The sequence below is a fragment of the Pholcus phalangioides genome, unplaced genomic scaffold, assembly GCF_987345545.1.
Source record: "Pholcus phalangioides strain wild (caught in Gottingen) unplaced genomic scaffold, Ppha-v1.0 ptg000011l_1, whole genome shotgun sequence".
NCBI classification, from domain to species: Eukaryota; Metazoa; Arthropoda; class Arachnida; order Araneae; family Pholcidae; genus Pholcus; species Pholcus phalangioides.
The window spans coordinates 55007840-55025882 of NW_028301604.1; the positions used below are offsets into that span (position 1 = coordinate 55007840).

The following is an 18043-nucleotide window of genomic DNA, read 5'->3' on the forward strand; positions in this document are numbered from 1 at the left end:
AACTAATCTTTTTCGCGGCAAAAGGATTCTGCAAAGAACATTGGAAAATTCGTCGATGGGGGGGGGGGGGGGAGAGAGACCGAAAGATATAGCATTTTACGATGCTTAAAGAATTGTAATAAACAGAAAGATTAATGACGAAATACTGATCAAATGTTTTGTGAGCATCGTATAGGTAAAAAACAGCTGTATAAAGAATAATTCGTTCAAATTAACGTGTTAGTCATCATAAGCCAAAATAAACATCAATGAAGTTTTCAGCGCTAAAATAGTTTCAAGTTTGTTCGAAGTTCGTAACAGCGTCAGAAGTTGTGTAGATCCAGTCGACCTCGAACAAAATATCGATCGATGCACTCAGGGTCGTCCCATAGGGCATTAGGTCAAATAAACAAGAAAAGTAGTGTTTTTAAAATCGAAAAATGTGAAACTTCAATTTCAAAGTTTTGTTTCAACTATGCATAGAATAGCTAAATACTATTTGAGTATATATACTCTTGACTGTTCAGAATCTTCCAAACTTTCAAGATTTGCAGAATACTTTAGCATGGGAGTTAGGAAAAAATTATCGATTTATTTTTCTGTTTTTAGCCGGATCACGGGCGTGAAATCAGTGGATTGACAAAGTATTCTGGAATTCCGTGGTTTTTTCAACCACGTTTATTGTAAACGAAAACTTCTCATTTCTTCCCTCAAAAAATCTCAACTGGTGCACATAAATTTGTATTAAGATTTTCTCGTATTGCTTCACTTAAATCTGGCATTGAAAGCTTTAAAGAAGAATCTACGTGTTATTCTTGCCTGCTTTTTTTCTCGGAATACGTATCGAGTGTTTTATTAGAGATTGGCAAAGAAATGAGCCTTCCAGTGTTTCTCTGAACTAAATCCTTACGACTTAGGATGTAAAAGTTATTATTGCCCGCATAAATTAAAGTCGGTGTTACTAATTTGGTTTCGATATTTAAAAGGGTAGTAGATAAGCTGTCCAATTATCGCCCAGTGAGTTTGACGAGCTCCCTCTTGAAAATTTTGTAAATTATCAAAAGAATATTGAAGTGGATTGGCGAGAATAATGTATTGTCGGATAATCAGCATGAGTTCAGAAAGGAAAATTCATGTGTAACCAACCTCCTTTGCTTCTATGATCACGTGACTAAGGCTTTGGATAAGGGCAAAAATCTCGATGTTCAGAAGGCATTCGATCGGGTCCAACGTGGTAAACTCTTGAAGCGTTTTTACGCGGATGGGGGGCAACTTGCTGAATTGGATAGAAGCGTGGTCGAAAGATGGATCACAACGGGTTAGGGTGAACGGGGAATTTTCTATTTGGACAGGTGTCATAAGTGGAGTCCCTCAAGTGTTTTTGGCCCCATACTTTTCACTTTTTATCGATAAACCCGATCAGGGGTAGAATTGTTAGCAAATTCGCAGCTGACGTGAAGCTAATGAGGGTAATCGGAATCAAAGCGATAGGGAGTTAGTCTAGACTCTAGATTCTCAATGTGGGCATGCTGGAATGTTCCGGGGGAGCGGTAGAAGCTACGGGTTTAACATAGGATCCTATGGGTTAGATTGCATTGGGAGCGATAGGAGAAAATTTTTGAATAAGGGGGCGATGGGATAAAAAGGTTGGGGAAACTACGCTCTAGAGTCTACACCAACCTAAACAGGGTTGTAGCGTGGGCAAATGAATAGAGCCTGTCTTTTAGCATTGACAAGTGCATTTTGGTTCGAACAACCCACGTTTCACTTAGGAGTTGAATCAACACCTATATAAAACAAGGCCTCCGGGCGAAGCTTGTGACGTCAATGAAGTCCATTTCTCCTATTGCCATTGGATCTACTGCAAAAAAAGGTAAAAATATCGCATGCGTCGGCCTGCTATATCCAATGGCAATAGGTGAAATGGCCTTCAGTGACGTCATGAGCTTTGCGCGAAAGCCTGCTGTAAACGGTGTTGGTTGAATGCTGTTATTATTCTGGATGCAACTAGGATCGCTGATCTGAGTATTCTTATTTATGAGCGGCTTAGGTTTTCTGAGCATTGTTCAGCGGCGGTCAAAAATGCGAATAAAATGCTCGATTTCATTTTCAAAAAGTTCTCTTCGCGTTCTCCTTCCACTTTAGTTCGTTCTGGATTGGAGTATGCCGTGTGTCAGGTTTTAGAGACCATACCTACAAATGGGCATAGACTTGGTCGGGGGGGGGGGAAGAGCAGAGAAGGGCCACGCGTGCTCTTGATGGCACACGGGGCTTAAGCTATGAAGAGACTTGATTTTTTTGAAAATATTTACATTGGAAGAGCGCAGGTGTCGGAGGAGATATGATTGAAGTGTTTGAAATTTCAACAGGATGAATGAAATGGACCACGAGTTATTAATGCATCGTCAATCAAACTACTTCGACTGTGTTGATTTATAAAGAACAATTCTAAGTTGTGGTGTCGCAGGGAGTTTTTCTTCTAATAAGCTTTTCATTTTATTCACAATCCCCTATCTCCCCGGGGGTCGTGAATTCTCATACAATTGACACGTTTAAAAAAAAATAAGATAAACATCGGGATAAATCGATAAGCTATCCATACTTAGATGAGACAACCAAAATTTCTTTTATGGGCAGTATATTTATATTTTATCCTAATTATTGGTTTTTATTGCTTTTATTGGGTTGCTGTATTTTTGATAGTTTTGAGATATATATTCGACATCCATATTTTTTATGGGCATCGTTTTCAGCCACCTTGTTGGGCATTTTGTGTGTTGTAACATTTGCATTTGTAAGTCAACAGCTCTACGTGCAGTGAGAAACAGTTTTGTAAATTTATAAAAAGAGATTTGAATTTTCCCCTGCATATTGTTTGCATATTTTATGCAGTGTTATAGAAGTGTTTCAACTAAAGAACACCATCGCTTGCAGTACTTTCCAATTGAAGTAAAGCAGTAGTAATTGAACTTTTAACACCCCCCCCCCCCCAGGAACTCCTAAAAGTTAAATACAAATACAAAACTAGAAACCACAACAGGCGAATTACCCAAAAAAAAGGAGAAAATAAAAATAGTACTAGAAAAAACGCCCATAAAATTGGGGTTGTAATAGGGCTAAATACAGCTACCTAAAAAATGAGCCAGAAAAAGTAACTAAACAACTAAAACATCTATCCATAGAAATAATGGTTAACATCTTTTAAATATGGATAGCTTCTCGATTACTCTCACCCATCTTATATTTCCTCTTGATGGTCTGTCGTGGGGAATTCATGACATCAGAAGCTATTCTATGCGTTTACAACCCTGTTGGAGAAAGACTCCCGGCAACACAACCTAGAGTTATCCCTAACCAACCAATCGAAACTAGTGTCCCCGAGTCGAAACATGAAAGACGGCGTAACGATATTTCATGATCAATCATATAACACGATCCCCTTAAAAATCTTAAATACTTCAATCATATCCCCGTGACGCCTACGTTGTTTCAAAGAAAACATACTCAGCAAATCAAGTCTCTCTTCATAGCTCAAGCCTTGCATACCCGCCACTGCTCTAGTGGTTTTTCTTTGCACCCCTTCCACCAAATCTATATCCTTCTAAAGATAGGGTCTCCAAAACGTATTGCGTTCTCTAGGCCAGAATGAATTAAGCCTAAAAAAGCGGAAGGATGACTAGGAGAACGCGAAGAGACCTTTTTTTTTAAATCAAACAGAGTATTCTATTCGCATTTTTGACCACCGCTGAACAATGTTCAGAAAACCTAAGCCACTCGTGAATGAGAATCCCCAAATCGGTGACCCTAGTTGCATCAGGGATAATACCACTCAACTCGTATGTGAAACGTGGGTGGTTCGAACCAAAATGAGCGACCATGCACTTATCCACACTGAAGGTCATGCTCCATTCATTACACTATGCTGCAATCATACTCAAGCTCATCTGGAGCATCTCCCTATAGCTTGGATTCAAAATAGGCAGGCAAAAAACACTAAAAATGCCTAAAATAGTGTTCCGGATAATTTTCCACAAGACTTCGATGTTGCAAAACAAGAAGCGGTTCGACGGACAAACACAGATTTATTTACAGAACAGCAATTTACACGTATTTACAACATAATCAAAGAGCTAACAACTTTCTCACAAAGTTTAAACACAACTGACTTCAGTAATAGTCTGTCTATTCGAGTCTCTTTTAGCCTCTCTGAGTCTGCCATCTTGTGAGCGCCACGGTATTTATAACCCGGATAGAAACTTCGAGAAAAAGAACATTCCACAAAATTCTATTTCACAGTTTCCTAGTCGGCGGCGCTACCGTATGGAGGGGCGGGACTTTCTAGATTTTTCTCTACACGCCCTGTCAGTTCTCCGCCAATCGCATGTCTCTGCGCTTAGACCGAAACCAGTATCAGATTTTTCTGAATCGATATTTCTATCGAACAAATCGCGCCATCTATCGTCGAAAGTTCGTAACATTGCCCCTCTCTTAGAATTGTTCGTCCCGACAATTCAGTCCTTAAATCGGCGGGTTGTCCCAGCAGTAAGAGGCCAGTCTGTTGAAGTGGACCACCTTGCACTTCGAGGATGGCGTCTTCTGGATCCGAGCTACAACGTCGTTCAGTCTCTTCACGACTCTCTAAGGTCCTTCCCATGACGTTTGAAGTTTCGGGCACAGTCCTTTCCGGCGCTTCGGGTTCCAGACAAGGTCTCCTCCTTTGAAGTCATGAGACGTGGCCCTCGCATCGTAGCGGTTCTTCATCTTTTCGGAGCCGATGTTGATCTTGTCTCTGGCGATTCGAAGCATGTCCTCGAGGCGCTCCTGGAGTCCCTGGACGTATTCTTCCAGTGGAAGAAAAACATCTGGCGGTCGCCCAAACAGCAGGCAGCCGAAGATCTCGTCCCATCAACATCTCTGCAGGTGGAAATCCGGTGCTCTCATGGACGGCAGTTCGGTAGGCCAACAGGAAAAGCGGTAACTTTGCGTCCTAATCCTGTTGGTTCTTCGACACGAAGAGCGAGAGATGATTCAGGATGGTTCGGTTGAATCTCTCGACCATCCCATCGGATTCCGGGTGGAGCGGAGTTGTTTGCGTCTTCTCCATTCCTAGGAGCTTGCATATGCCGCCGAAAACCGCTGAAGTGAAGTTCCTTCCCTGGTCAGAATGGATCAACATGGGGACTCCGAATCGAGACGCCCAATTTCGCACCAGAACCTCAGCCAGCGTCACTGCTTCCTGATCAGGAACGGGATACGCTTCCGGCTACTTGGTAAAATAGTCCATGGTCACCAGTATGTATTTGTGACCATTGTGGGTTCTGGGTAACGGTCCGAGGATGTCCAAGGCGATTCTCTCGAACGGCGCACCAACGTTGTAACGTTGGAGGCGGGCTCGGGTGCGCTTCGGAGGTCCTTTGCGAGCGGCGCAATCGTCGCAATTCTTGCACCATTTTTCTACATCTGTCCTGGACTTGTCCCAATAGAACCGTTCACGGAGCGTCTTGCTGATGCCGGAATGTCCACCGGTTGGGCTTCCGTGCAACTCTTTCAAAACTTCTTTCACTCGGGCTCTTGGTAGGATGAGTTGCCACATGAAGGTTTTCCCGTCCTCCGACTCCCATTTGTGGTACAGCACGCCATCTCATCTCCAGAGAGTCCCATAGCACCCAGTATCTTTTGGTTGTCGGACTGGAAGAGGCGACGTTTTGCCACGTTGGTTTACTCCCGGTGGATTCTTTCAGTTCCATTATTGTTCGTATGTCGCGATCTTCTAGTTGGGCCTTTCGGGTGTTCTCATCGCTCCACGGATCGTCACTTGAGACTTGTGATGTTATCTGTCTCACTAGAGGTTTCATCGGCTCATACTTCTCCTCGGCCTTGAGGCAATGGCGACAGTTTTGTGGACACGGTCTTCTCGATAGAGCGTCGGCATTTCTGTGTGAGGCTCCTTTACGATGCTGGATATCCATATCGTATTCCTGCAACCGTTGTATCCATCGAGCGACTTGACCCTCGGGGTTCTTGAAGTTCAACAGCCAGCTCAAGGAGGCGTGATCCATGCGAAGGAGAAATTTTCGACCGTAGAGATAGTGATGGAAATGCTCGACGGCTTTGACGATTGCGAGCAGCTCTTTCTTCGTGACGCAATAATTTCTTTCGGGCTTGAGCAAACTCTTGCTGAAGTAGGCAATGACGTGTTCTTTGCCGTCCACTTCTTGCGATAGAACAGCTCCGATCCCGTTGTTACTTGCGTCCGTGTCGAGGATGAATTCTCTCTCCGCCCGTGGGAACGTCTATATTGGAGCCGATGTTAGGGCTTGTTTCAGAGATGTAAAAGCCCTTTCGCACTCGTCAGTCCCCAGGAATTTTTGCGTGACTTCGGTGAGACGGTGGAGGGGTCTCGCTATTTTAGAGAAGCCTTGTACGAATTTTCGGTAATATGTGCAAAGTCCCAGGAAGCTCCGAAGCTCGTGCACATTCTCTGGTCGCTTCCAGTCTTCCACGGCTTTGGTCTTTTTAGGATCTGTCCTTATTCCTTCTCGGGAGATGTGACCTCGTGTCTAAACAGACGGCACTTTGTCGAGCTCAATTTCAAGTTGGCATCTCTCAGCTTTTGGAGGACTTTGCTCAAATTCTCTAGATGTTCCGAGAATGTTCTTCCCACAATGATTATGTCGTCCAAGTACACAAGACACGATTCGTAAGACATTCCATGTAAAACGGCCTCCATCAATCGTTCGAAAGTAGCTGGGGCGTTGCACAGGCCGAACGGCATCACCTTGAACTGCCACAGTCCTTGTCCAGTACTGAAAGCCGTCTTTTCTCGATCGTCCGGGTGTATTTCCACTTGCCAATATCCACTCTTCAGGTCCAGGGTAGAGAACCACTGATGTCCGGAAAGTGTGTCGAGAGTGTCGTCGATCCTTGGCAGTGGATAACTGTCTTTCTTGGTGACGCCGTTCAATCTTCGATAGTCGACACAGAATCGTGTGGAACCGTCCTTCTTTCTCACCAGCACGATCGGCGATGCCCATGGATTCGTCGATGGCTCGATGATGTTGTTGACTTGCATTTCCTGTAGTAGTTTACCAACTTCTTGCTTGGCAAACGGAAGTCTTGTAGGATGTTGTTTAATTGGGGAATGGTCCCCGGTGTCGATGTGATGCTGCGTTAAGCTGGTCCGGCCAACATCAGCTGATGACGTGGAGAAGACATCTCGGAATTTTTCGATAGTCGACTTTGCCCGTCTTCTCTGGTCCGGATCCAGCTGGACGTCTTCTATCAGGTTCTTGAACAAACTTCCGGAGTCCTCTGGTTCATTTCCCGACGAGTCCCGAACCACACATGTGACGGGGACACACGCGGCGATCTCTTCGCCCTTCCGAATCTCCTTCGGCTTGTCGCTAATATTGACTAGTCTGACAGGGACGACGTCCTTCGATGAATCCGCCAGAGCAGCGGCAATCAGCAGGCCATTCTTGCTTTCGCTAGGGAAGTCCACTAGTCCGAGCTGAAAATCCCTGGCTGTCCCGGCTGTACCATGGATGATGCTTTCCATTCTTGGTGGAATCGTGAAGTCCCGAACAGCCAATATTTTCCGGGGGCGGATCTCTTCTCTTTCGTACCCAAAGAGGGCGACATGCTCTTTTGGCGTCCGCAGCTGGTTATTTTTCAAATCCAGTGAGATACCGTATTTTCTCAGAAAGTCCAATCCGATAATGCATGGGTCTTGAATGTCAGCCACGAAGACGGTGTGACTATAGGGGACCGCAGCGAATTTCACCGATGCTTCTATTTTCCCATGCACGGTCATCTTGTCCCCGGTAACGGTCTGTAACATCAGTGAAGGTGCCACGTATAGGAGTCGTCGTCAGAATTTTTGAGCCACATCGGTTCGGACGATGCTCACATTGGCTCCGGGGTCGACGACCATCCGGCAAGGAAATCCGTCAATTTCACCTTCTACGTACATTCCATGGTCTCCGCCGCTCAGCTGCGAGATATGGTAGACACTTGATGGGGCATCTCTTCCTTGCAGCGACCTCCACCCCGCGAGATGGCCGCGTTTCAGTTTAATGGCTCGGAGCTCCAGGAGGTGTCCCCTCTCTTGGGAACTGTCATGGGGCAGGATCTTCGCAGGTGACCAGCCTCGTTGCACCTCCAGCATACCGAGGGCTTGTCTTTCCATTTTTCACGGTCATCCCTGGCACTTTTCAGGAATTCTTTCAATTCCCTGATGATGTCCGCCTCCGCAACAGCACCACTGACCATTCGTCGCTCGCGTCTGGAAGCTTGATGGGCTGCTTCGTACTTCATGGCGTAGACGAGTGCACTCTTGACGTCCTTGTATTCCCCCAGACGTAACGCCTGCTCGATGTCGGGGTCCTTGACGGAGTCGACAAAGCACTGCAGGGTCAGACCGTCCCTGATGTCCGGCGGGCAATCGGAATATGCCAGTTTCGAGAGTCTCGATGTCCATGGCCAATTCTTGCAACGTTTCGCCAGTCTTCTGTTGCCTGGTCTTGAGCTGAAGTCGGTGGAAGTCCTTGAGTTAATTTTCTCCAAACCTCAGCTCGAGTGCGCCTATCAGGGCTTCATAGCTGGATCGGCCCTCGGCGGAGAGCGTCTGAAGCACCTCGGCAGCTTTGCCTCGGAGAGCGGCAGCTAGATGGAAGGCCTTGAGTACACAGTCCCATCCGTTCGCTGAGGCGATCATCTCGAACTGGGTCCTGAAGATTGACCACTATGTCCTCCCGTCATACGTGCAGGGCTTGATGTTAGGACGATTGACGTCAGCTATGGCTGGCAGGACCTGATGAGCGTCCGGGAAAAGCGTAGTTGGCTCTTGAATTTTCTTCTCGAGCTCCAATATCCTCTTTGAGAGCTTCTCGTCAACTGCATTCACTTCGTGGGAGAGCTCTTTCACGGTGTCGACTATTCCGTCCACTCTGTTTTCAACGACAGTGTCTCCCTTCACACCGGCGATGGCGGTGGTGATATCTTGCTTCACGCCGGTGACATCCTCTTTTACGTCAGCGATGCAGGCATTGACAGCGGCAATGGAGTTTGTGACATTGTCTTTGACGGCGGCAATGGAGTTTGTGACATTGTCTTTGACGGCGGCAATGGAGTTTGTGACATTGTCTTTGACGGCGGCAATGGAGTTTGTGACATCGTCTTTGACGGCGGCAATGGAGTTTGTGACATCGTCTTTGATGGCAGCAATGGAGGCGGTGACATCTTCCTTGACGGCAGCGCTCGTAGCTTCTATCCTGTCATTCACGGCAGCAATGGAGACGGTGACATCTTTCATGGCTGAGCTCGTTGACTGGAACTTCTCTTCCATGCCTGCTTTCATCTGGCCCATCAGTCATCAGTTGGTTCAGCTGTTCTCGCATTTCATTCATGTCCATTCTCCTCGTTTTCATGCAAGTCTTGAATTATCCCACTTCTGACACCAAATTGTTCCGGATAATTTTCCACAAGACTTCGATGTTGCAAAACAAGAAGCGATTCGACGGACAAACACAGATTTATTTACAGAACAGCAATTTACACGTATTTACAATTTAATCAAAGAGCTAACAACTTTCTCACAAAGTTTAAACACAACTGACTTCAGTAATAGTCTGTCTATTCGAGTCTCTTTTAGCCTGTCTAGCCTCTCTGAGTCTGCCATCTTGTGAGCGCCACGGTATTTATAACCCGGATAGAAACTTCGAGAAAAAGAACATTCCACAAAATTCTATTTCACAGTTTCCTAGTCGGCGGCGCTACCGTATGGAGGGGCGGGACTTTCTAGATTTTCCTCTACACGCCCTGTCAGTTCTCCGCCAATCGCATGTCTCTGTGCTTAGACTGAAACCAGTATCATCGATTTTTCTGAATCTATATTTCTATCAAACAAATTGCGCCATCTATCGTCGAAAGTTCGTAACAATAGGCACTAAAACTATTTATAATTTATTTAAAAAAAAGAAATAACAAAGGTATTAAGGGTTTGAAAACTAGTTGACTGTTTTCAAACCTTTTTTTTAGTGCTGTCACCTATCATGCAACCACGATTCTATCCAGTTCAATAAGTTGCTCCCAATGTCATGTAAACTCTTCAAGAGTTTACCATGTTGAGTCCGATTGAAAGCCTTTTGGAAATCAAGATAGACCAGTGCCGTCTTAACGCATGGACCAACCCGGACAAGGCCCAGGGGCCTCATAAAAATGAGATCCGGTTGAAATTTTCTAGGATTTACCAGGTAGGGCTTCCGAAAAACCACTTGGCCCGTGGGCCCATGATACTCTTAAGACGGCCTTGAGATAGACCACTTTCACCCGTTAAAGGCAGTCTTCATTATTTTATACATCAAGTATTTTTGTGCAATGATTTTCAGTCCACAAAATGGACATGTTTTTTCTGCATCTTCAAAATTAAAAAAAAAAATTAGGATTGTTCATCACTTTCAGTTGTACTGTAGTGGTCGAGTGGTCATAATGACAGACTCGCATCATGAGAACCTAGGTTCGAAACCGACCATCGCCACATTGGTGGTCGGCTGAAGTTGGTTTTCTATGGTTCCCAATTTTTGTGGCGCAAATGCAAGCTGATCTCCCCGTTAGTCTCGCCACATAGCAACAAGCCTACAACGGTACAAATATTCAATCATTACACTTCACTTGTAGTTAGTAAAATTGCCAAATCTCAGCACTACACATATCAAGCAGTATTACACAAACCAATTTCACGTGAGGTTCACAACACATGCACACGCATTACGGCATGTATCAATTCGTTAGAAGTTCCGTAGAGGAATGTGTACGTGTTGCATGTACGGTTAAATAGTTGTACTGTGACATTGTGCGACTTAGGAAAAATGGAGAGCTAAAAAAGACATTGAGACAACGTCAACCTAAAACTTACTACTGAAATTCCATTGTAAATAGTTCATTTGCAATCTGACGAGCTTAATATGTGTGTACCTGTTCATCCAATCGTTTGGATAAATTAGCTCATTGAAAATTTCTTTATAAATTTGCTTTTGTGATCGTCTTATTGAGGATGTGTAAAGGAATAAATGTACAAGATTATATGAGCAAAAAGTAAATAACGAATAATTTCTACGTCAGTTTCGATTTGTATTTTTAATCCTTTCAGCGGCAATCATGAGATATTTGATCAAACTTGATCTTCATTTGTCACCCCGAAATATTTCGCCTTCTAAAAACGCGTTAAAGGTATTTTTAGCGTAAAACATGTTTTCCATCCCCCTCCAGACAATCAACTGCCAGAGAGCGAGTCTGCTCTTGTTCAGAGGTTCATGCTCTTGTTCATTTGGTTAGATTGTGTTTTTCCCCTTTCTTTCAGCACAGTAAAGAAATAAATATACACTCCGTATAAATACTTTTTTTTGAGAACATATTTTGTATTTCTATAGAAAACCACACGTCTCTCATGGCAGGTGTTCCTGTATCAGTGGGGGAAATAATGAGCGGAGTAAATTTTCTTATTGGGGGAAGTAGTTATCAGCTCGCAATAAGAAAAAGAATTCTTGAAAATAGGTGACAATTTGCGAAGGTTTCGCAATTTCAAATGTGGCAGTTATAATGCGGATCAGAAATTTTAAAAACCGCTTAAAAGGTTAAGATTCACGCATAATTATCCCGGTCCGGGCATGGATGTTTACTAACACCTAATAAAATTCCCTGGATGGATCATGCTGATTCCTTGGGAATACGTGAGGATCATGTTATTAATGTTTTGTACAGTAAATGGAAGTACACTTCCATAAGAATTGATTCAACGAATTCTGCTGTCGAAATTAATTTTTAGTTTGGTATTAAACAAGATATATTTCTATTAATCTTTGTTTTTCAGCTCGGCATTGCTTTAGGCTTTGTACTACCACCATGGTTGGTGCCGAATTCGAACAACAAGGATGATATCACTCATGGATTGAGTATACTTTTTTATGGGGTTGCTGCATTGACTTCCGTCCTTTTTATCGCAATAATTGTCTGTAAGCATTTTTAAAGTTTTTATTTACCAACTTTAGACAGGTGTGAAAAATCAAGCATGTTTACATTAATGGAATGAATCTTAAGTGGTGTAGAAGATAACATACTGATGGGAACTTCGGACATAACAGATCTAGGTTCACTTGAATTTCTTCGCTTTGAATATTTTCACTTGAATTTTTTGATATTTATATAATTTAAGTTCTCCAATTTAACTCATTAAATTACATGGAACAAACATTGCAAGACAATAATAAATACTAAATTCGTGAGATTCGATCTTTCCTAGGAGTAGATTCTATGTGTGTGTATGTATGTCAAATTCCACAAGGGGTGCATATATGAAGAGTGAAGAAAAAAACAATTATAAAATTGAAAACTGTATGCTTTAACATTAAGCAGCCCCTCTTTGTTTTATTACTGCAATTGCTAACACTGGTACATGGGACTAAAGTGTCTATATAGGATATTTCCTGTATAATTTAGATCGGGGGTCGGCAACCGAACACGCCTGGCGGTTTGATTTGATGGGGAGTAGTGATCTGGTCTGGCCCTCAAAATGTGAGAAAATGGCTGATGCACATGGAATAGCACGATTAACTCTATCACTTTGATTCCCCCCCCCCCCCGAAAGAAATTTTTTTGCTACCCCGTGTTCTTAGATGATAGCCTCCTATAAAATTGCTGGTTACATTAAAGCTGGTTACATACATACAGCGTAATATTAAAGTATATCGCCTCTAAGGATTTCCCAGACGTTCTCTGTGGGTAATAAGAGCTAGCCTGACAGTTTGTTGAGAGCAGCAAAAGTTATTCTCAAGTTTAATTGTCAATATTAATGCTTGCGCTTTGTCTTGTTGAAATTGCAAGAAAGGTCGCATTTGACCCATAAAAAAAAAGTAAGATTCATCCACCTACCACATCTAGAGCCAAAACCCAAGCCATATCAGTGATTCTCAGCATGTCGATCAGGGATGTACCACCTTCTGTTTCTTAACCACTCATCCATACGCGTGGGGACTATGTATTTTTTTCAAATGAAATTTCTTTGGCGGCACATAACGTAAATTGGCCCTATGAAAAAGACAGCGTCAATAACTTTCTCTACAGTACAAATCTGTAATCAATCTTAATAAGCGGATGGGATGGTGGTATAGTAGATCGGATACGTTAGTGGACTTACTCCGCTCATTCCATTCTATTGTGAGCCTCGGTAAATTCAGGTTTTGTTTTTCGTTTCTTGAATTTGAGGTATTTGTTTCTCCGAAAGGTTAGGGCAACATATACAGTATTGTGAATGTGTACAGAGTGGGCAAAAAGTCTGTAGAAACTTTAAAAATTCATAAAAACCGGAAAAATAACCGAAATAAAAAACGGTTTGCAGGGTTAGCATCGCTGTCACAGAAATGTTGAGACAAGAAAAAAATCTCTAGCAGCCGATAGGTGGCGCTGATGTACATAAGTCAAAGAAAAGTTGTGCAAATAACGAACAGAATGGCTCCAAATCGTTATCATATTACAGCAGTATGTGTTCCACATGACCACCATCACGGAATAACACACTGCAGGCGAGTCACAAATCCAGCAACGGCAGAGTGCAGCAGATCCACATACTGTTTACAACGGTGAATTGGTTGTAGATTACAAGCGCAACTTCTTATATATAACCGTCTCATTTTAATATTTCCACTGAAGTCGCTTGTACCTGCGCCACCTATCGGCTGGTTTTTCCCTTCTTAAACTCCCGTGACCTAGCGTTGCTAACCCTGCGAACCATTTTTTATTTCTTTTTATTTTTCCGGTTTTTAATCATTTTTAGTTTTTACTGACTTTTTGCCCATCCTGTATTATGCCGCATTTAAAGAATAGTTTGTCCAAGTGTTTCACTGACTGGGAATTTATAATCACTATTCTTTTCCTTGGCATTTTCAGGTCTTGTGCAGATGGATTTTACCACACATTCCAACATGTACCAATTCGTTAGAAGTTCCGCAAAGGAATATGGACGAGGTGCATGTGTGGTTCAGTAGATGATTTTACCATAATACGTTAAATTTTCTTTTCGCAAAGAGCTATTACTTGAGTATGGCAAACGCCCTTATCTTTTACCAATTTACCATCACGATCATCCTTTACCTTCGATGCTACAATTACAGCGGTATTCACCTACAGAGTTTAAACTACAATAGCAGGTTAAAGGATTAGCGATCAACACGGATTGGTTAAAATTCTCAATTTAACATCCGTTTCGATCTTCAATCCTTTCATCTGCAGTTAGTTTGAACTGTGTTGGTGAATACGGCCGTGAGTCTTTCTTTAAAACTTAGTGACCTTTACCAACTCATAGCTAAACCCAGTGGCTAAAAAATTAGAACCACCCTGCCACTCACCACTAATATCGTGTGGGATCTTTTCTGGCTTTGACAACAGATATTCTTCTAGGCATGGACTCTACAAGTTGCTGAAACCTTTGAGGAGGAATATTGGCCCATGCTAACGAAATGGTAGCTTTTAATTCCCTCAGATTAGAAGGTGGGTTTCTGCGCTTTTAACAGACCTTTTCAACCTCGTCCCATAAATGCTCGATTGGGTTGAGAAATATAAAATTTAATTTTTTAAGTTTATAGACTGAATATTGAGTAAAATATACTTGTAGGTATCGGGGGAACCACCAAAAATATTCAAGTGCTAGGGTCTTCAAACGTCTTAATCCGGCCCTGAGTGAACACCATACGTGGATAACATTGTTTAATAAAATTTTTTTTTTTTTGTATTCAAGCATAAAAAGTACATATACAATGAATTTTTTTAAAGTTTAAAAAAATTAAAAGATTAAAAATTTAAAAAAATAATAAATATTTAAAATATTTCAAATATTTATATTTTTTAAATAATTTTAAAAATTTAAAAAGAAAAAAATTAAATTTAAAAGTTATTAAAGTATTTAGTCAATTAAATATTCGTAATGAACAGAACAGCTTATCATTTTGGTCCCGTCAGTGGCCGTTGTTGGCATGTTTTATTGTATAAAATTGTAAAGTATGGACAAAAGGCAGTTAAAGTTGATATATCCCAATCTCAGAAGGAAGCAAATGGATAGACATATGTGGGTACATCATATTTGATGAACAGGGACCCTCATATGGTGTTTTTAAGGATATTTATGGCAAATAATTAAAAAATTCAGCGCAAAATAAGCTTTAAAAAGTAGCCAAAGATGCGGACGAATTCGCTCTGCATCCGTATCGTGTGAATAGCCCCGAATAAACCTATTGTGAAAACTTCTATGTGCGGATGCGGAGCCTGCACTTAGGTTTTGACACATGCGGACGACGTCCGGACCCGCATGAACATAGGTGCGGAGATATTTCGGCTCGTCTGAAAGGCTCGGTATATTCCAATTGTTAAAACTTCTTCAGGACCCGCATTCGCTCTGTGTGAAAGGCCTCTTACCAAAGCGTATCAATAATAATAATCAATAATAGCGTATCAAGTCTTTAATACGCTTTGCCTCTTACGCTCTAACCACTGTACTAATTGCGGTTATAAAACACCTGTAAAATTAAGCATATCTATCATTAAACGTCGCCAAGTATGTTGGCGTTAATCAACAATCGTGCCAAATAACCAAGATTATATCCTGCAAGCAAGCTCTACTACGCGAAGCTTGTGAATCAAAGCCGCTTGTATGTTACTCTTAATGCAGCTTTGTTGTGAATGGACAAAACTCTCATAGCTTGAAATAAAATCGACTAGTGTGAACAGCAATCTATTACTAAAGGGTATTGGCGCATGACAGAAAGCACCTAGAGGACAAGACTTGATCAAAAATACTGTTGCTTCGACTATATGCTACACTAAAGAGGAAAGAATAAGACAGAGCTCTCTCCATAGATAGTGCCACCGAACATTGACCACATGATCTGTATTTTAACCAACCAGTAAATGAGTTAGTTAGAAATTTTTTTTAACTCCTGCCTAAAAGTCCCGTTTTCTTCTGGAGCCTCTTTAAGTTGAAGGACCTGACTTCCCTCATAGACGTTGTTTATTACAGACAATCATTGTTTTCGACTTTAGTTTTGCTTCTTGTTTTTTGTTATTACAGGCTACTGTAATTGTCTTCCATAATATCATTAGTGCAACCCCTCAAGTTGCCAATATATTAAATATATTGGCACCAAATGAGAGTTAAAGGTTTAATTCACCCCTCTTATAATTTTTTTCATCTCGCAGGTGTCCAGAAAAGAATTTTGCATTTCCTTCAATCTTGCATTATCTGAGCAATAGTTTCATGATTGACTCTTTACTCACCATGAAGTTTGAAATTTTTTTACCATGGCTAAAGCACTTCCCAGATAATCCAGGCTCAATTAAAATCTGTCTGTTGCAAGGAAAGAAAAGCTATTGGGCTGCTTCATTCACAACCACACCCTTGAATTGGGTGTGCAATCGCTGAAATTTCATTTTTAAAATGGTATAAGTCAACGCTTTATTACAGGAAATCAGTAGTAGAAGTTTGAATGTTATACAGTAATGTCCATAATCAATTTCTCTCCAAAATTGTTTTTAACTCAGTGCAAATGTATTTCTTCCATATGCACATTCTCCCTTCTCTCAATACTATTCATTGGTAACCCTGTAACTGGTTTTTCTTCACCTCGCCATCAACTTTTTTTCTCCCTTGCTACAGTTTGAAGTGTAAAAATGAAAATGGTATTGCATGCATAAGAAAAGGATAGCTGGAAGAGAGGGAAAGAATGGAAGCATGTTTATCTTTTTCATTTCCTACAGCTGTATGCCGGAGGTATAGGGCACCATGTCACAAGGGAAATTTTACAGGAAAGCTGTTTAAAGATTTTTTTTAGTGCAATAGACTCTCATTAATCCACCACGTATTAGACCAGGGTATGTCAGATTACTGAAAATTAATTGAAGAAGCTCATTCAAATATCATACACATGAAGTGACCCGTTTTCCTCTTCTATATACTTAAAGAAAACCCATCTAAAAATTCCTGGATTACTGGACGGAGCAAAAGTCTGCAAATTAATAGTATTAACCCAATATTGACAAAAATAACAATGTTGTTTACCTCCAGCATACAGATATAAGTTAATACCACTTCAAGCTTTATCTCTGCTACTTCAATAGCACATTGTCTAAATTTGTTGCCAAAAGCCTGTATGTATAAGTGTTAATAATGTAACCATCATGGTAGGTAGGCCAAGAAATATATACAAAAGAACTGAATGAAGGCAAAAGAAGAAAATCAACATTTTTTTTCATGGCCTTAATCCTTGACAACTTTTGTATGATTTTAGAAAGTGCATTAACTATCAAATGTTTTTTTTATTTGCCAGTATTCAAAGAGAAACCACCCAAACCCCCAAGTAAGGCTCAGGCTGCTGTACTTGCCAATGAAGGACGGCCAAGCTACTGGGTCTCAATTTTGAACCTGGTAAAAAATATCAATTATATGTTGTTACTCATTGCTTATGGTAAGAATGAATCATTATTTCAGTTAATTATATAAATCGGTCTATATAAGGTAGATTTCTAAACATAGGCGGAGATAGACTTGGAAGTCTGGGGGCACAATGATGTCAATTCACATATACATTAGATCAGTCGCCTCCACCTTTGATGCTGGGGGGGGAGGGCCCACGCCTTGTATCTCCGCCCATGTTTCTAAATAATATTAGTTTTCATATGTAAGAATCTAACAGACCAATATAAGTTCTCGTATAGACATACATCCTTATTAATTCATTTGGAAATTCTTTTAAACTGCATTTGATAGTTTCATTTGCCACATAATATTGCTCACACATAAAAAGAAAGTGCTGTAACAAATTAAATCAAGTAACCATTGAATTTGCTATGCACATTACCCTCAAAATGCACATTTATCAAATGTTTAGGGTAACATAAGCTGTGTAATCACTGCTAGATATACAGTTAGACTAGAAAAAACTAAAGTAAATTTGATCAATGTGTCTCCCCCCCCCTAAAAAATATAACTTTATTTTATACCTTTGTGATAATATAATTGTAA

At 41.5% G+C, this 18043-nt stretch overlaps 1 protein-coding gene across 2 annotated transcripts in view; it reads left to right on the forward strand.

The window, feature by feature from the left end:
• The window catches only part of HisT (Histamine transporter), a 66284-nt gene that overhangs the window by 31956 nt on the left and 16285 nt on the right, over positions 1 to 18043 (forward strand). For both annotated transcript variants that reach the window (XM_089239722.1, XM_089239721.1), the window contains exons 3-4: positions 11849 to 11990; positions 17349 to 17486. In XM_089239722.1, the coding sequence (XP_089095848.1) occupies positions 11849 to 11990; positions 17349 to 17486 (280 nt within the window). The remainder of the gene's footprint in view (positions 1 to 11848; positions 11991 to 17348; positions 17487 to 18043) is intronic.